This window comes from Oncorhynchus kisutch, linkage group LG25 (genome assembly GCF_002021735.2).
Source record: "Oncorhynchus kisutch isolate 150728-3 linkage group LG25, Okis_V2, whole genome shotgun sequence".
NCBI classification, from domain to species: Eukaryota; Metazoa; Chordata; class Actinopteri; order Salmoniformes; family Salmonidae; genus Oncorhynchus; species Oncorhynchus kisutch.
Window position 1 is genome coordinate 6,030,992 of NC_034198.2, and position 18,426 is coordinate 6,049,417.

At 43.4% G+C, this 18,426-nt stretch overlaps 1 protein-coding gene across 2 annotated transcripts; it reads left to right on the top strand.

Moving 5' to 3' along the window:
- The first annotated feature begins 301 nt into the window (after positions 1–301).
- LOC109870401 (zinc finger protein 646-like) lies at positions 302–13,023 on the top strand. 2 transcript variants are annotated; one of them, XM_020460892.2, is made up of 4 exons: positions 302–500; positions 1,091–3,887; positions 5,474–6,586; positions 10,730–13,023. In XM_020460892.2, the coding sequence occupies exons 2-4, from the start codon at positions 1,294–1,296 to the stop codon at positions 11,619–11,621; spliced, it is 4,599 nt and encodes a 1,532-aa protein (XP_020316481.1). In that variant the 5' UTR covers positions 302–500; positions 1,091–1,293; the 3' UTR covers positions 11,622–13,023. The 2 variants fall into 2 exon arrangements, with proteins under 2 accessions (XP_020316481.1, XP_031660382.1); XM_031804522.1 differs by having other exon boundaries at positions 305–414; positions 10,730–12,893.
- The last annotated feature ends 5,403 nt before the right edge of the window (positions 13,024–18,426 follow it).

Here is an 18,426-nt window from a genome sequence, read left to right on the forward strand (position 1 = left end):
CCGACTGTAGTGCACTTTACAGTTAGTGAGAAGACATCGGAGAACCGCATGAATGGATTTACTAGAAAGAACTATAGACAGAGGAAAGAATGAAATAGCACGCTCCTGTTTTGCTGAACGTTTCTCACATTTGCATTTTCACGTAACGTGGACTATTGTTAATTTGGAATGAGCTAAACCTGTAACGGGGATGGACATTATTTTAGTACTTGTATATGTGTTTTCAAATGCATTTTATGTAGCAGGCCATCTTGTAATTTTACATAGCAAATCCACGAAAATAGTTTTATAGATAACGCACAGTTATGTGCTCATGACAGAACCACGAAGAGGGATATATTTTGTGGTACACATTTCCTGTTTCCTAGCAACGAGCAGGAAGTATGGTCTTTTAGGAATATAAATAACTTTGTGGTGAGTAAAAACATAGTGCTGGATTTAAATACCATACACTAGACATTCCAGAACATATTTGTCTGGACGCAAGAATCAAACAGATGGTAAGACAGGGTAACGTTATTTTTTTATGCAATGTTTGTTTAGCTAGCGTTAGCTTGTTAATAAACATGATGATGCTAACCGTTACTTGTTAGCTAGCGGCTATTGTATCCAGCATTGGCTTGTTTGCAAACCAACGGATAACGTTTCCGTAATGGTGCGTATTTTTAAGTTACATGTGAAATGTAACTAATGGAATTCAATAAGAAAAATGTTTACGTTGTTTAGGCCGAGGTGTTGTTTCCCCACATTATTGACATATTTAGGCGGCTAGGGTATTGTGACACAATATAACGTTAGCTAGCCACCTTCAGTTTGAATCGGGCAAAATATATCTGCCACTGTACACCATAATGAATGGAACATGTTGCATTATGTGACTAAACAGAGTAAACCGATATTTGATCAGAGTTTTCAAATTTTAAACGCCAAATGTAGATATACGCAAAGTTTTTATTAGCCATATTTGGCATTAAGGTTTGTACCCATTGTTTAGTAGGCATATGGTCCACGATTATCCCATAAATAAATAATACATTGACTGCAAGTGATTACGACTAACCAAATCGGTTCTCTATTTTTTTTTCCACAGCACTCATGTTGTACCTGCATCCATTCTACCACAGAAAGTACATTTAATATTCAATGGAGTGGTACTAAATTGATCCCATTCTTGTGCAGTCTTCCTATTTGGACCGTACAATGAATGTAAGCTCTTGTGATATGGAGGTGCTGGGAATCTGATGTATTTCCCCCACAATTATCTAGCTCAAATATTTACAGTACTATCCTGTAATGGCTATGCAAGAGCTTGGCAGGACTAAAGGCTTCCCTTGCAAACACTGTGGCATAGTGTGCTCCAACATGCCAAGCCTTCTGGAACACATGGGTAGTCACTACCAGCAAGAAGAAGATCGCAAGTTCAGATGCGATGAATGTGGCCGATGCTACAGGCATGCAGGTAGCTTGGCTAACCACAAGAAAACGCACGAGTTGGGTTCTTTTCATTGTCCAATACGTGCTAGGAAGCTCTCAAACCCTCTGGCCCTGAAGAGCCATCTGCGCATCCACACATCACAGAAGAAGTACTCCTGCATGGACTGTGGGAAGGCCTTTAGGCTAGCTACTCAGCTGGCCACCCATCAAAGGGTCCATCTCTCTGGGCAATCAAAGAGGAGAGCCGGTTGGAGGGCCACTGCAGAATATTCTCCAATTGAGAATAGGGATGAAATTGAAGATCATGATGACTTTGAAAAGCTGTCGATGTTGGTGGCTGACCAGCAAGACACGGGGATGGATATTGTGTCTGATAATAACCTTAGCCAAGAGGACGCAGAGGTTATCCCAAGGTTATCGGCAAATTATTGTGAAAACCTGGGCTTTGAAGCAGGGGATCGACCTTTCAAATGTGGTCAGTGCGAAAAGTCATATAGACACCATGGAAGCCTGATCAATCATAAGAAGTCTCACCAGGTAGTGCACTCAAACATCCCTATCTGTTTCAAGCAGTTAAATAATCTTGCTGCCCTCCATAGTCACCAGAGAACCCACAACAAGTCCAAAAGTGGGCCAGACACCCATTCCTTGGAAGTCACTTATGCAGGCAGAGCACCAGAGCAGTATTCACCCCTGAACAGGGATGCTCCAGTGCATTTCTGTCACCTGTGTCAAGTGATGTTTCCTAATGATGATGAGTTCCAGGAACACATCCAAAAGCATAATTCTTCCTCCATGTCCTTTGGGCACGATCAAGGTTTATCTGAGGATCATCATGACTCTTATGACCTTAGTGTCACTCCTTCTCCTGACTCAAACTTTTATTCACCACCTCTAAACAATACTCCATTGATGGATCATCAAGGGGAGCAGATCAATGATATTCAAATATACTCTGACTACTCCGGTAACAAATCCACCTTAAATACTCAGGGAGAGACCCTAATCTTGGATCCAGAGATTCCTGCTGACGATCTAAGTAAAGCAGAAAAGTCCTCAGTTACAGAAAACGGTGAGCACCGCTTCAAGTGCCAGGTCTGTGGCAAAAGCTACCGGCATGCCGGGAGTCTCATCAACCACAAGCGTTCTCATCAGACAGGCATTTACCAGTGTTCCATCTGCCGCAAGACTTACCCACACATGGCTGCCCTCCGCAGCCATGTCCGCATCCACAGGGCCCATCCGTCCTCCTTTAGCCTCGGCTCTGAAGGAGACTGGCTCTCTTCTGAGCCCCTAACACTGGAGAACCAGCAGGCCTGCTTTTCCTCTCAGGAGGGAGATGCTAGCAATATGATGACTCTCGCTCAGGAGAACACAAGTGAACACGGCATTGGAGGATCATGCCATGTGCAGTTTGACTCCGCCTTTCCCCAGGACAGAACTGTGCACCTACCTCACAACGAACGCCAGATGGAGAGTCACATGTGTGCAGACTGTGGCGAAACATTTGCAGACATCGCAGGAATCAAATTGCACATATGTCCCCTGCTACAACCGCAGCAAGAGGCCATGTCAAATGACTATGACAGTATCTTAACCTTCTTGGACACTAATGGCCGACGCACCATGGGAAATCCAGGAGATCATGTAGAGTTCCAGGTACTGAATGGCAGCCCTAGACAAAGGTACTGTGGTGAACATGACTTCCATGAAGGCTTGAACGGGGAGCAGTTAAATGGTGATGGCAAAGAGGAGGATGAAAAGGATGATGACGGAGAGCTCTATCAGTGCTCAGCATGTGGGAACCGCTACACAAGCATGAGGGCTCTGAGGAGTCATCTTCGTGGCCACACGCAATCCCATGGTACTCCTACAAGCTCCGGCCCCTCCTCCATGTCCTCCCTAGAGGCTGAAAAAGAAGAGGACCCTGGAAAGAGACATCAGATGGATGGGGGTCTGATGATCTGCAGTACTTGCGGAGAGAGTTTTGCCAAGAAGCAGGACATGCTTTCCCATCAGCTCATACACAATAAAGCACAGGCAGATGATGCTAAACACATGCATATGGACAATAGTAATGGAACTAGGCACAAAGAGGAGGCGGACAGCAGCATCTATGGAAATTGCGACATATTTTGCACCAGTTACCATAATCTTGAGACCCATCAATGTACAACAAATGGGAAAAGTGAATCTGCAAACGGTGTTGAAAAAAATGAAATGGGTGGCTCTGTCAACGGTAAAGAATTAGGACACCTGAAAGACAATTTAAACAATGGGGATCGCCAGTACAAGTGTGATCAGTGTGGAAGAGCATACAGACATGCTGGCTCCCTTCTCAACCATAAAAAGTCCCACAAAACTGGAGTGTTCCGCTGCATGGTTTGCCAGAAGCGCTTCTACAATCTACTGGCCCTTAAGAACCATCAGAGGACCCACTTTGATGTTAAGAGGTAATTTCTAAACCTGATTGATAACAGAGAAATATTCTATTCTACTGATAAGTATCCATGTAATTTGACATATCAAGTAAATATACAGAGAAACTATAGTGTATTAAACATGCGGGAGATGCAATTAATTGTAAAATTACATTTGAAGGTTTAGGTTATTGCACTGTTACCGTGCCCTAACAGCTAACATTTTTCAATTAAGAGTTACCCAGTGCTTGTAAACTAATCCAAGGATATACTGCTTGTACAATTGGTTTTGTCTACATTCAATACTCTAAATTGAAAATGTTCATTGGTAACACAAGTTCGGAGCACAACATATAATCCAGGAGCACCAGAAGATGCATCTTTTTTAAAAATTGATTGAGATATAGCATATTAATTCTAGCTACTTTTGAAGATGTTTATTATAAAAAGCTAACATGTCATTGAAATTGCAGTCATTTGTGGAATATTAGTTTTCTTCATTGTGTTAAAGCACTACCTATTGAGATGCATTGCATTGAAATTTGTACATCGTCTCTTTTAAGAGCGACATGCAATAGATCATGCATTCATTCATTGCTATAATCATTGATCTTCTAAAGAAGCTATCCCTTTTCCTTTCTTTCTGTGCCCCCAAATGTTTAGATATACTGGTAAAGTAACCAGGTTGTTGGTGTAAACAAATGCCTGTGACAATATTTAAATATAAAACAATATTTTTGGTCCACCAGCCACTTTGGCAGGTAGATGGAAAAAAATCTTACCAGCCAATAGTGTTTATCGCCATAACACTGAAAGACACACACAGTTTTCTCGGGTTTGTTTTTCCAGGGTTTGGATTTACAGTTATTAAAAAAACAAAAACATTTTCAGGTTTTCACTCAATCATACTTTAAAATGTAAATAATAATAATAATAGTAGAAAAACAACAGAACATCCAAGTCCATAACAATGCTTAAACCACACCAGGAGACTACTTTTGTTTCACACAGTGTCTGGTGTCTGGCTGGTGGTGGTTGTACTGAATGCACAATATTTATTTTTTATTTAACTAGGCAAGTCAGTTAACAACAAATTCTTATTTACATGGACAGCCTACGGCCTAATAGCAGAGTTTGCAAAACAAGACACCACCCTATTTGATACAAATCAGCATGATATATTCTGCCAGGTAAGCCTACTTTGCAGGTAACATTTAATTTGGAAGGTTTAATGGGGAAAGCCTCGGTATTGCTAACCGGCTACACAAAGTGGTAGTCCCAGGCATTCCTATGATGCGTCTTCAGAAGGTTGCAAGAAATACAAATCACTGATGCATTCTTTAATATTCATTATATGTAGACGTTGGATTGAACGAATCTGCGCTCGTTTTTTTTCTCTCTCTAGGGCACTCGGATACAACTGCACAGTGAAGCTTATCATTACAACAATTATTATCTGGGTCGCACAGGTGCTCCCAGGTCCCAAAGCAAAATATCTAGGGGCACTTTAGAGACCTGTCTACATTGCAGTAATGTGTTTTGTCATTACTTCATTCATGCACGACTGTTCTGAGCTTTGTAAACACGGGATTAACCTCTCTATTTGTCCCCTCTTTTAGACATACTTGCAATGAATGTGGGAAGGCATTCAAGATACAGAAGCAACTATTGAACCACCTAAGATTTCACAAGGTGAACCGTGCCAAAATACACGAGCTCAACAACCAGATTCAAGCCGTCATGCAGATGAATGGCATGAGGTCAGAGGGAGGAATGCGCTTGCTTAATGCACCTGTCAATCAAGCCGCCACCACCCACAAAAAGGGTGGTGGTAGGCCAACCGCCAACAGAAATAATCCCAGTGTGGAGGAGGGGGCTCAGACTCGAGTCAAATCAGTGGAAGCAGGCGACCCTCGCCCCTACCCCTGTGACCAATGTGGGCGAACGTATCGACACGCAGGAAGTCTGGTCAATCACAAGAACTCTCACAAGACCGGTGAATACTACTGCTCTGTTTGTAACAACACCTACTCCAACCAGCTGGCTATGAAGAACCACCTGCGCATCCACTTCTCAGTTAAAAAGCACAATTGTCAAGAGTGTGGTAAGGCCTTTAGGGGAAAGAAGCAGTTGTCTAGCCATATTTGCGCACATCTCAGAAAGGATATGCCAGGAGGGGTCAGGGGAAGAGGTCGCAGACGAGCAAGAAACGTTAAATGTAAGCAGTGCAGACAGACATTTATATCTGCTGACCAACGGACAGCCCATACCTGTGGGTCACTGGCAAACTCATCAGAGGGCAGTGATGGACAAACGAGTATGTCCTTGAAAAGGGAGGAGCGACCATTCACCTGCATCATCTGCAATCGCAGCTACCGCCACGCAGGCAGTCTCCTGAATCATAAAAACACTCATAAGTCTGGCCACTTCAGCTGCACTTTCTGCTCCAAGCCCTTTTCTAACCCCATGGCGTTACGCAACCACACACGAATCCACACACAGAAGAAGAAGCATGTCTGCCTGACCTGCGGGAAGGCGTTTCGGTTGGCCAGTATCCTTCATAACCACCAGAAGGTCCACACCAGGGTGGCCAACCACTTCAGCTGCCCAGAATGTGGCAAGACCTTCCAGGGCAAGTCTGGGCTGAAGAGGCACCGCTGCCGGTTGGGTCAGGATGACTCGGCTAGAGCTTGTGACGGCTATCACAGAGAGAGTGGAGACAAGTGCTTCACGTGAGTTACTTGTTTCACAATCAGCTCATTATGTAAGGCATGATTCTTATTCATAGATCTTCTTAGAATGATCACTTTTTTTTTTTTTTTGCCTTCTGTTTTCATGGCTTTAACACTAGAACCTCTGCCCCCCCCACCCCGGGCTAATGAGCAGTCATTCTGATTGCAATGTTATTAATAAATGTCATATACTATTGCAAAAATAATAATTTGGTTTTGTTTATGAAGGTCTTAGGTAACATATATTTTAAATAACAGGATAGCATTTTCCTTTGTTTGTTACTGTAGGCTATATGTAAAAAAACAAATTCAATTGTTCAATGAATGTTATCTGTGGAGTGCCCTTTGTTACAACTATGAAACAGAAAGTAGATGTGTTGGAATGCGGTAACGGCTTATTTTCATAACAAAATGAATAAATACCCCGGTCACCAAGACGCACGGTCACCAAGACGCACGGTCACCAAGACGCACGGTCACCAAGACGCACGGTCATATGATGAAAACATCAGAAGTCTGAACATCATAAGCCCCCAAGTGTGCTTCATTAAATAGTGAAAATCAACACAAAATAAATAGTGGCATTATAATCAATGTGTCTATGACGGCAGTAACAAATAGTAAGTTGTCAGCTAGCTGCTTACATAGTTGTATCAGTTGGAGCATGTCCATGTGACATAAACTAAAGCTAGTGAGTGCGTTGCTGCTGTTTTACACTTGATATGTAGGGCCTGCTTTCTCTGTGACATTTTGTGCTGATAATCTGCCCGCAGCATTGTCACCGGCTTGTTATATCCAAGCGGAGCCATCCCTTCCCGTCTCACTGTTTCGTTTGGTGGTAGGGCGGGCGGGCACCCGCTGAGTGGGCACCGTTCTGGCGCTTAGGCCCCCGGTGTGTAGGTTCAGGCTGAGGCTCAGAATCAGAAGAATAATCATCAGAGATGTCATGATTCATTTCTGATTATGTAGCAACGCTAACTCAGCATGTGCATCCATTTGTCTTGGTCTTCTTGCCACTGTAAATTACGCACGCTCTCACTGTAGGCCAGAGTAGACTGACAAGTGCTTGGAATCAGTGGACTGATATAGGCTACGTACCAATTTGAGATTAGAATAGATCAATACAATAGAATGGCCCGCCCTGTTCTTCATTCACAATTGATTACATTATTATGCATCTTTCACTTCCCCTCGCTCAACTCACCCATTCTCCCTATCATATTTCATCTGTTACAGTGCCTTCATAAAATATTCATACCCCTTATTCCACATTTTTGTTGTTACAGCCTGTATTCAAAATTGATTAAATATATTTTTTCTCTCACCCATTTACACACACTACCCCATAATGACAAAGTGAACATTTTTATTTGATTTTAAAATATTTGCTAATTTATTGAAAAATAAATACAGAAATATCTAATTTGCATAAGTATTCACACCCCTGGGTCAATACCTTGTAGAAGCACCTTTGGTGGCGATTACAGTTTTTAGTCAACTTGTGCAGAGCTGATAGACGTACCCCATCTGGATTTCGGGATTTTATCCCGTTCTTCCTTGCAGATTTTCTCAAGCTCTGTTAAGTTGGATGCGGAGCGGCGGTGACCAGCAATCTTCAAGTCTTTCCACAGATTTTCAATGCAATTCAAGTCGGGGCTTTGGCTGGGCCGCTCAAGGGCTTTCACATTATTGTTCTGAAGCCATTCCAGCATTACTTTGGCTGTATGCTTGGGGTCATTATCCTTTTGGAACATAAATATTCACTGTAGTCTAAGGTCATTTACACTCTGGAGCAGGTTCTCATTAAGGAATTGCCTGTATTCGGCTCCATTCATTGTTCCTTGTCTCTTGACCAGTCTCTCAGTCACTGCTGCTGAAAAGCATCCCCATAGCATGATGCTGCCTCCACCATTTTAGTCTCATCAGACCACAGAATCTTTTGCCTTAGTCTTTCACATGCCTTTTTACAAACTCCAGGCATGCTATCATGTGCCTTTTTCTCAGGAGTGGCTTCTGTCTGGCCACTCTCCCATAAAGCCCAGATTGGTGAAGTGCTATAGAGACTATTGTCAAGCAGGTTCTCCCATCCTAGCCAAGGAACTCTGTAGATCTATCAGAGTGGTCATTGGGTTCTTGGTCACCTCCCTGACCAATGACCTTCTTGCTCAGTTTGGTTGGACGGTCAGCTCTGGGCAGAGTCTGGATGGTTCCATATTTTTTTCAGTTTACCAATGATGGAGACCACTGTCCTCTTGGAAACTTTCAAGTTTATATCCTTCTTCAGATATAGAATTGTGATGAGGCACACGATCTCAGAGATCTACAGACAGTTCCTTGGACTTCTGTTTATGCTCTGACGTGCATTGTCAGATGTGGGACCTTATATAGACAGGTGTTTCTTTAAAAAAAATCATGTTTAAAGAATTTAATTGGCCACAAGTGGACTCCAAATAAGTGTGAATACATGTGTAAATATATTTATTTTCTTATTTCACATTTTATTTAAAAAAAGATGTATGGTATCCAATTGGTAGTTAGTCTTGTCTCATTGCTGTTACTCCCGTACGGACTCGGGAGAGGCGAAGGTCGAGAGCCGTGCGTCCTCCAAAACACAACCCAACCAAGCCGCACTGCTTCTTCACACAATGCCCACTTAACCCGGAAGCCAGCTGCACCAATGTGTCGGAGGAAACGCAGTACACCCGGTGACTGTGTCAGCGTGCACTGTGCCCGGCCCGCCACAGGAGTCGCTAGTGCGCGATGGGACATGGACATCCCTGCCGGCAAAGCCCTTCCCTAACCCGGACGATGCTGGGCCAATTGTGAGCTGCCCCATGGGTCTCCCGGCTGGAACGGGGCCTGGACTCTAACCCAGAATCTCTAGTGGCACAGCTAGCCTTAGACCACTGCGCCACTCGGGATGCCATATTTTATTTTCAATAAATTTGCACACAAAAAAATATATATATTTCCATTTTGTCATTATGGGGTATTGTGTGTAGATGGGTGAGGGAGACAAAAATCTATTTAATCCATTTTGAATTCAGGCTTTAACACAACAGTGTGGAATAAGTCGAGCGCTGAATACTTCCTGAAGGCACTGTAGATGTGTGAAAGGAAAAAAGATCAAGGACAATAACCACCTGAGCCACTACCCGTTCACCCCGCTTCCACCCTGAAGGTCAGTACAGGTGCATCAAAGCTGGGACAGAGATTGAAAAACAGCTTCTATCTCAAGGCTATCAGATTGTTAAACAGTCACCACCAGCACAGATAGGCAGCTGCCTACCTACAGACTTGATATCATTTGGCTACTTTAATAAATGGAACACTAGTCACTTTAATAATGCTACTTTAAGAATGTTTACATATCTCGCATTACTCATCTCATATGTATTTTATATCATCTATTGCATCTTGCCTATGCAGCCCTGTCACTGCTCATCCATATATTTTATACTTATTATATTCTCATCCCATTCCTTTACTAGATTGTGTGTATTAGGTTTTGTTGTGGAATTGTTAGATATTACCTGTTAGATACTGCTGCACTGTCGGATCTAGAAGCACAAACATTTCTCTACACTCGCAATAACCTTTGCTAACCCTGTGTATGTGACAAATTAAAATTGGATTTTGATTTGCTTAGGTTCAGTTTTGAGGCAATTATCAGGGTGATTATCAACTGGGCAGGGCACCTTTAATTGTCAGGAGGAGGGGAACAGGCCCTACTGTCGGGACGAGGAGCCGTAACTGGGGGGAAACCATAAACAAAAAAAATACATGCCCTCCTAAAACTGGTTATAAGTCCAGTTCTGTTTGTGCTATTGATTGTAACAACGACATTGTATTTATGACTTTTTAAGGACTGAGGGAGGGGTGACTTTAAAAATGGCTAAGTAAGACTTTTTCTATTCATGAGCAGTCCAAATGACTACTTTAGCAGTTCTTGTGTTAATGGCTATGTTTAGTGTTAGGGTAAATCTGTGTAATTATTTCCTCATAGTTAAATTCTATTAGTAAAGATACGCCTGAGATTATCTTGTTAGAAGGTGGACCTTTGGTATAGTAAGAAAAAGCCACTTTATGCCCAATTTAAATAATTTTCATAAACAGCGATTTTAATGAATCGCTCTGCTGCAGGTGTGACCTCTGTGGACGCTCATACCACCATGCTGGCTCCCTGCTCAACCATAAAAAGACGCACTCAGAAAACCTCCACCACTGTACCTTGTGCCTCCAGACTTTCCCTGACCTCCTCGCCCTCCAGATCCACTCCCAGATGAAGCGCCACTGCTGTCCAGACTGTGGCAAGACCTTCTGTCTCATCTCGCACCTGCAGAACCACATGGAGGTGCACTCCAAGGACCGCACCCTGGTCTGCAGCCCCTGCCATCAGAGCTTCCCCAACCCAGCCAGGTACCAACAACACCAGGAACTGCACCACCGGGCCCAAGGGCATTATCAACAACACAACATGCAAATGGAGGATGACCTAAGCTGGGAATCGGGACTAGACCAAACCATGGAGCTCCAAGGCATCCCCAAGCTGGTCCCGGCGTTTGCCCACATGCACGATGGCATGCCCAACCAGCAGGAGAGCAACGAGGTGCCCTGTATAGGGGAGAAGAGCCACGTGTGTGAGCACTGCGGCCGCACCTACCGCCATGCAGGTTCCCTCCTCAACCACAAGAACAGTCACAAGACCGGCGCCTTCTTCTGCTCCGTGTGCCAGAAGGAGTTCACCAACCTGATGGCGCTGAAGAACCACCGGCGCATCCACACGGAGCCCAAGCGCTACCAGTGCCTGGAGTGCGGCAAGGCCTTCCGCGTGTCCACCCAGCTCACCTGCCACCGGAGGATCCACACCAAAGAGAAGCCCTTCTCCTGCCTGCTGTGCGAAAAGCGCTTCTCCAGCAAGTCAAACCTGCGCCACCACCAGAAGATGCACCAGAGTGGTGGCCAGGACTACGAGTCCTCCTTCGGCATGGATACTAACAGTTTTATGGACCTGGACATGGGCTCTTTTCTCTGAGTCAGGACTCTGTGTCAAATGCTTATTATATTATTCTCCCCATTCACTGGACCCCTATCGGTAATTGTAAAGTGGCGTGTTCCACAAAGCCCCAGTAGAGACAGCGTTTACTCTTGATGTTGAATTCTTCAAAGCTGCCTCACAAACATTTCATTTTTATGATTATGCTTTGGTCATACACTTTTGGAGTGGTCGAAGGATTTCTTATCTCTAGCAGGGATTGTGGCATTGTTAAACTTCCCAGGTGGGCACAGGTGACTGTGTCTGTCAAATCTTTATAGGATTATTTTCGCATGGAGTGCACATTGTCATTGAATCGTTTAACGCTATAGGAGTGAGAACTATTGGACCTCCTTCCATACTGACTGTATCAATGTCCTCACAAGGTAGACAGTCAATTTCCCAACCAAAGTGAACCGACGTAACTGTTTCAGCCCAGTTCCTGCATTTGAGATTGATTTATACAATGACTCATATTTTTATGAGAAAAGTGCTGTTCTGAAATTGTAATTTCCTCTCGCTATCTATTACTGTGTTCAGTGCCTCCGTCGGTTCAATTCTCTAACCAGCTTATCAAAAGTGAGGGCTGTTCTCAATATTTTGCCATAGGTTAGAGAAAAGTGACCATTTCTGATGTGGCTTCAATAAGCATGACCTCCTAGTCTTACCCAGAGGATGATATCAAAGGTATTTACTGAAATCATGTAATCAAGTTGGTGGTAATCAAATGGTTTTAGTGATGGTGATATTTGGGTACACCCTTTGAGTGACATTTGTATGCTAATTTTTTGGGGGGGCAGATTTTAATTATTTATTCCTGTTCTTTTGACTTATTTTAAATTTTTCTGTGTACTTTGATATATCATTTTCTATGAATGTTACCTTGACTCTTAAGAAATATCCTATGTAGCATTTAAGGGAATTCCTCAATCTGTAATTCCATTCTCAATTGGTGCGACTCCAACACAGGTAGGAATGCATTAGCCAAGGACAGTGGTCTTGCCAGCACTGTGGTTTTGCCACATTAAAATGTCTGATGTGCAAAGCATTGTAGATAATTATCCATGTCTGAATTGGGCATTACTTTATTTTTACAGGTGCCATTTCTCACCCATGTCTTGTTCAAATAAGAATTGTAGCTTTTCTTGTCCATAATCACCCTTGACAATTTTTGAGAAATTTTGCAAACCCTTTACAATACGAAACACATGCTTTTGACTTCTCAAACTTTCAGAGGAAAACTCAGCAAAAAATGAAACGTCCTCTCACTGTCAACTATGGTTATTTTCAGCAAACATAACATCTGTAAATATTTGTATGAACATAACAAGATTCAACAACTGAAACATAAACTGAACAAGCTCCACAGACATGTGGTTAACAGAAATTGAATAATGTGTTCCTGAACAAAGGGGGGTCAAAACTAACAGTCAGTATCTGCTGTGGCCACCAGCTGCATTAAGTACTGCAGGTCATCTCCTCATGGACTGCACCGGATTTGCAGTTCTTGCTGTGAGATGTTTACCCACTCTTCCACCAAGGCACCTGCAAGTTCCCAGACATGTCTGGGGGGAATGGCCCTAGCCCTCACCTCCGATCCAACAGGGCCCAGACGTGCTCAATGGGATTGAGATCCGGGCTCTTCGCTGGCCATTGCAGAACACTGACATTCCTGTCTTGCAGGAAATCACGCACGGAACGAGCTGGTGGCATTGTCATGCTGGAGGGTCATGTCAGGATGGGCCCGCAGGAAGGGTACCACATGAGGGAGGAGGATGTCTTCCCTGTAAGGCACAGTGTTGAGATTGCCTGCAATGACAACAAGCTCAGTCCGGTAATGCTGTGACACACCGCCCCGGGCCATGACGGACCCTCCACCTCCAAATCGATCCCGCTCCAGAGTACAGGCCCATAGGCAACGTTGCTGCCGGTGATGTCTGGTGAGGACCTGCCTTACAACTGGCTTACAAGCTCTCAGTCCAGCCTCTCTCAGCCTATTGCGGACAGTCTGAGCACGGATGGAGGGATTGTGCATTCCTGGTGTAACTCAGGCAGTTGTTGTTGCCATCCTGTACCTGTACCGCAGGTGTTATGTTCGGATGTACCGATCCTGTGCAGGTGTTACACGTGGTCTGCCACTGCGAGTATGATCAGCTGTCCGTCCTGTCTCCATGTAGCGCTGTCTTAGGCGTCTCGTAGTACGGACTTTGCAGTTTATTGCCCTGGCCACATCTGCAGTCCTCATGCCTAAGGCACGTTCACGCAGATGAGCAGGGACCCTGGGCATCTATTTTTTTGTGTTTTTCAGAGTCCGTAGAAAGGCCTCTTTAGTGTCCTAAGTTTTCTTAACTATGACCTTAATTGTCTACTGTCTGTAAGCTGTTAGTGTCTTAACGACCGTTCCACAGGTGCATGTTCATTAATTGTTTATGGTTCATTGAACAAGCTTGGGAAACAGTACAATGACACTTTACAATGAAGATCTGTAAAGTTATTGGGATTTTACGAATTATCTTTGAAAGACAGGATGCTGAAAAGGGGACGTTTCTTTTTTTTTCTTTTTCTTTGCTGAGTTTGTTTGCGTGTCAGTCCGGCTAAAGTCAAACGTGTAGAATTATCGTGTTGTGAACAGTTAGCGTACTTATATTTATAATACAAAGTATTTATTTCTGTCTATATTTGAGTGGTTATTGTATTTCTGTTAATGTGTCATGGACACAAGTTTCAGTGTTCAAACTTGTCAACATCCAGTTGGTTGCTTCAACCATGTTGGCAGCAGTGTGTATCCAGGAGCAAATGTTGATCACCACTATTTGAGAAATGGTTTGGGGTCTTTGGAAAAAGCAATTTGTGTTCATATAACCTTTCCATAAATGTGCAATTAAGTTAAATCTAGTATTTCTTTGGTTTGCAATGCTTACCAGAAAAGGTGTAGAATAAAATAAGGTGCTTATCATGTACAAAATATTGCATATTTTCAGTCCCACTGTAATGGCACTTTTTTTGTAAAACACAAGTAGCAAGCGTAGATCCTTTAGGTTTAAAACCTTGTTTGAGGGTGTGGTCCCAGTACATTATGAAATGTGTAACTGACACCACAATGTGTTTTTCTTGGCATTCTTTATGCCTTATCCTATATTTAATATACAGTGCATTCGGCAAGTATTCAGACTTGACTTTTTCCACATTTTGTTACGTTATTGCCTTATTCTAAAATTCTTTGTGTACACTTACAAAAAATAAACATCACATTAAACAATACATAAGTATTCAGACCCTTTACTCCGTACTTTGACGCACATTTGGCAGCGACTACAATCTTGTCTTCGTGGGTATGACACTATAAGCTTGGCACACCTGTATTTGAGGAGTTTGTTGCATTCTTCTCTGCAGATCCTCTCAAGCTCTGTCAGGTTGGATGGGGAGCGTAGCTGTACAGCTATTTTCAGTTCTCCAGAGATGTTCGATTGGGTTCAAGTCACGGCTCTGGCTGGGCCACTAACTGACATTGTCCTGTTGGAAGGTGAACCTTCACTCCAGTCTGGTCAGGTTGGATGGGGAGCGTAGCTGTACAGCTATTTTCAGTTCTCCAGAGATGTTCGATTGGGTTCAAGTCACGGCTCTGGCTGGGCCACTAACGGACATTGTCCTGTTGGAAGGTGAACCTTCACTCCAGTCTGGTCCGGAGCAAGTTTTCATCAAGGATCTGTCTACTCGATTCAGACTAGTGTCCCTGCCACTGAAAAACATCCCCACAGCATGATGATGCTGCTGCCACCACCATGCTTCACCGTAGGGATCTTGGTTTCATCAGACCAGAGAATCTTGTTTCTCAAGATCAGTCTTTAGGTGCCTTTTGGCAAACTCCAAGGGGGTTGTCGTGCCTTTTACTGAGGCGTGGCTTCTGTCTGGCCACTACCATAAAAGCCAGATTGGTGGAGTGCTGCAGAGATTGTTGCCCTTCTGGAAGGTTCTCCCTTCTCTACAGAGGAACTCTGACGCACTGTCAGAGTGACCATCCGATTGCTCAGTTTGGCCCGGGCGGCCAGTTCAAGGAAGAGTCTTGGTGGATTCAAACTTTTTCCATTTAAGAATTATAGAGGCCACTGTGTTCTTGGGGACCTTCAATGCTGTTTTGGTACCCTTCCCCAGATCTGTGCCTTGACACAATCCTGTCTCGGAACTCAAGCCACCTTTTTTTTTCACTGACATGCACTGTCAACTGTGGGACCATTTATATAGACGTGTGTGCCTTTCCAAATCATGTCCAATACATTGACTCCAATCAAGTTGTAGAAACATCTCAAGGATGATCAATGGAAACAGCATGCACCTGAGCTAAATTTCAAGTCTCATAGCAAAGGGTTTGAATACTTATGTAAATAAGGTATTTCTGTTTTGTAGCTTTATCATTATGGAGTATTGTGTGTAGATTGCTAAGGATTTGTATTTTTCGTTTAATCCATTTTAGAATAAGGCTGTAACAAAGTGAAAAAAGTCAAGGGATCTGAATACTTCCCGAATGCACTGCATATGCACTGTATATACAAAAGTATGTGGACACCTTTTCAAATTAGTTCATTAGGCTATTTCACCACACCTGTTATTGACCGGTGTGTAATATCGAGCACACAGCCATGCAATCTCCAGAGACAATCATTGGCTGTAGAATGGCCTTACTGAAGAGCTCGGTGTCATTCAACGTGGCACCGTCATAGGATGCCACCTTTCTAACAAGTAAATTCGTCAAATTTCTACCCTGTTAGAGCTGCCCCGGTCAACTGTAAGTGCTGTTATTCTGAAGTGGAAACGTCTAGCAGCAACAACCGCTCAGCTGCGAAGTGGTAGGCCACACAAGCTCACAGAACGGGAACGCCGAGTGCTGTAGCGCATAAAAATCTCCTGTCCTCGGTTGCAACACACTACCGAGTTCCAAACTGCCTTTAGAAGCAACGTCAGCACAATAACTGTTCATCGGGAACTTCATGAAATGGGTTACCATTGCCAGGCAGTTGCACACAAGCGTAAGATTACCATACGCAATGCCAAGCGTCAGCTGGAGTGGTGTAAAGCTTGCTGCCTTTAGACTCTGGAGCCAATGAATCTGGGTATAGAGAATGCCAGGAGAACGATACCTGCTCGAGTGCATAGTGCGAACTGGTGGAGGAATAATGGTCTGGGGCTGTTATTCATGGTTCTGGATAGGCCCCTTAGTTCCATTGAAGGGAAATCTTAATGCTACAGCATACAATGATATTCTGGATGATTATGTGCTTCTAACTTTGTGGCAACAGTTTGGGGAAGGCCCTTTCCTGTTTCAATGCCCCCATGCACAAAGCGAGGTCCATACAGAAATGTTTGTTGAAATTGGTGTGGAAGAACTTGATTGGCCTGCGCAGAGCCCTGACCACAACCCCATCAAACACCTTTGGGATGAATTGGAACGCCAACTGCGAGCCAGGCCTAATCGCCCAACATCAGTGCTCGTGACTGAATGGAAGCAAGTCTCTGCAGCAATGTTTCAGCATCTAGTGGAAAGCCTTCCCAGAAGAGTGGTGGCTGTTATAGCAGAAAAGAAGGGGACCAACTCCATTTTAATACTCATGACTTTGGAATGAGATATTCCAGGAGCAGGCGTCCACATACATACATACTTACTTTTTGGTCATGTAGTGTATTATGAACTGTAAATATTTCTGCGACCGGTAAGAGTATGAAATACCTCAGAGCCATGCCAATCCAACCGATATTTAAAGCTATAACAGTTTATTTAGGAAAGATCATATCAATTCAGTACTGTAATCATTCAAAAGTCAGGTAGGCCTGTATCATAAGCACATTGTTAATAAGGCATCAGCTCCCAACACCTCAAATTCTAATTGCATGTGTGCAGTTGAGATACATGTTGTTCTGCCCAGTCTACCAATATTATAAGCAATATGTTGACATTTTAAGAAATGTTTCATGCTAATTTTAGTAAGTGCACATCTTGATTTTAATTAGTCATTTCTGTCAGACCATTCAAACATGCTTTCCCACTGGGTCAAATTTATATGACTTCATTCAGAAGATGAAACACATTGCCATCCTGACATGGGGAAAGTACAACTCACACAAAATAGCTCTGAATTTTAAAGGTTTACGACAGTAGGAACTACTGTACATTTAGTCTGCCATCACCATAGTAAGCTATTCTACCTAAAAAGGCTGTTTTTGACATGCATCAAATCCAATTTTATTGGATTCACATTTAGCAGATGTTATTGCAGGTGTAGCGAAATGCTTGTGTTTCTAGCTCCAACAGTGCAGTAATATCTAATAATTTCCCAACAGTACACACATTTAAGTAAAGGAATGTAATAAATACATATATGGATGAGCAATGTCAGAGCAGCATAGACTAAAATACAGTGGAAAATGAGATGAGTAATGCAAATTATGTAAACATTAAAGTGACTAGTGTATAAAAAAAAATGGAAGTGGCCAGTGATTTCAAGTCTATGCTCATAGGCAGCGGCCTCTAATGTGCTAGTGATGGCTATTCAACAGTCTGATGGCCTTGAGGTAGAAGCTGTTGTTCAGTCTCTCGGTCACAGCTTTGATGCATCTGTACTGACCTCGCCTTCTAGATGATAGCGAGGTGAACAGACAGTGGCTCGGGTGTTTGTTGTCCTTGATGATCTTTTTGGCCTTCCTATGACATTGGATGATGTAGGTGTACTAGAGGGCAGGTAGTTTGCCCCCGGTGATGCGTTGGGCAGACCGCACCACCCTCTGGAGAGCCCTGCGGTTGCGGGCGTTGCAG

Bases quoted from the DNA above. Each gene is read 5' to 3' on its own strand.
- LOC109870401 (XM_020460892.2), top strand. From the start codon at position 1,294: ATGGCTATGCAAGAGCTTGGCAGGACTAAAGGCTTCCCTTGCAAACAC. The intron at 3,888-5,473 runs GTAATTTCTAAA...CCCCTCTTTTAG, and splicing joins ACCCACTTTGATGTTAAGAG to ACATACTTGCAATGAATGTG. The intron at 6,587-10,729 runs GTGAGTTACTTG...GCTCTGCTGCAG, and splicing joins AGTGGAGACAAGTGCTTCAC to GTGTGACCTCTGTGGACGCT.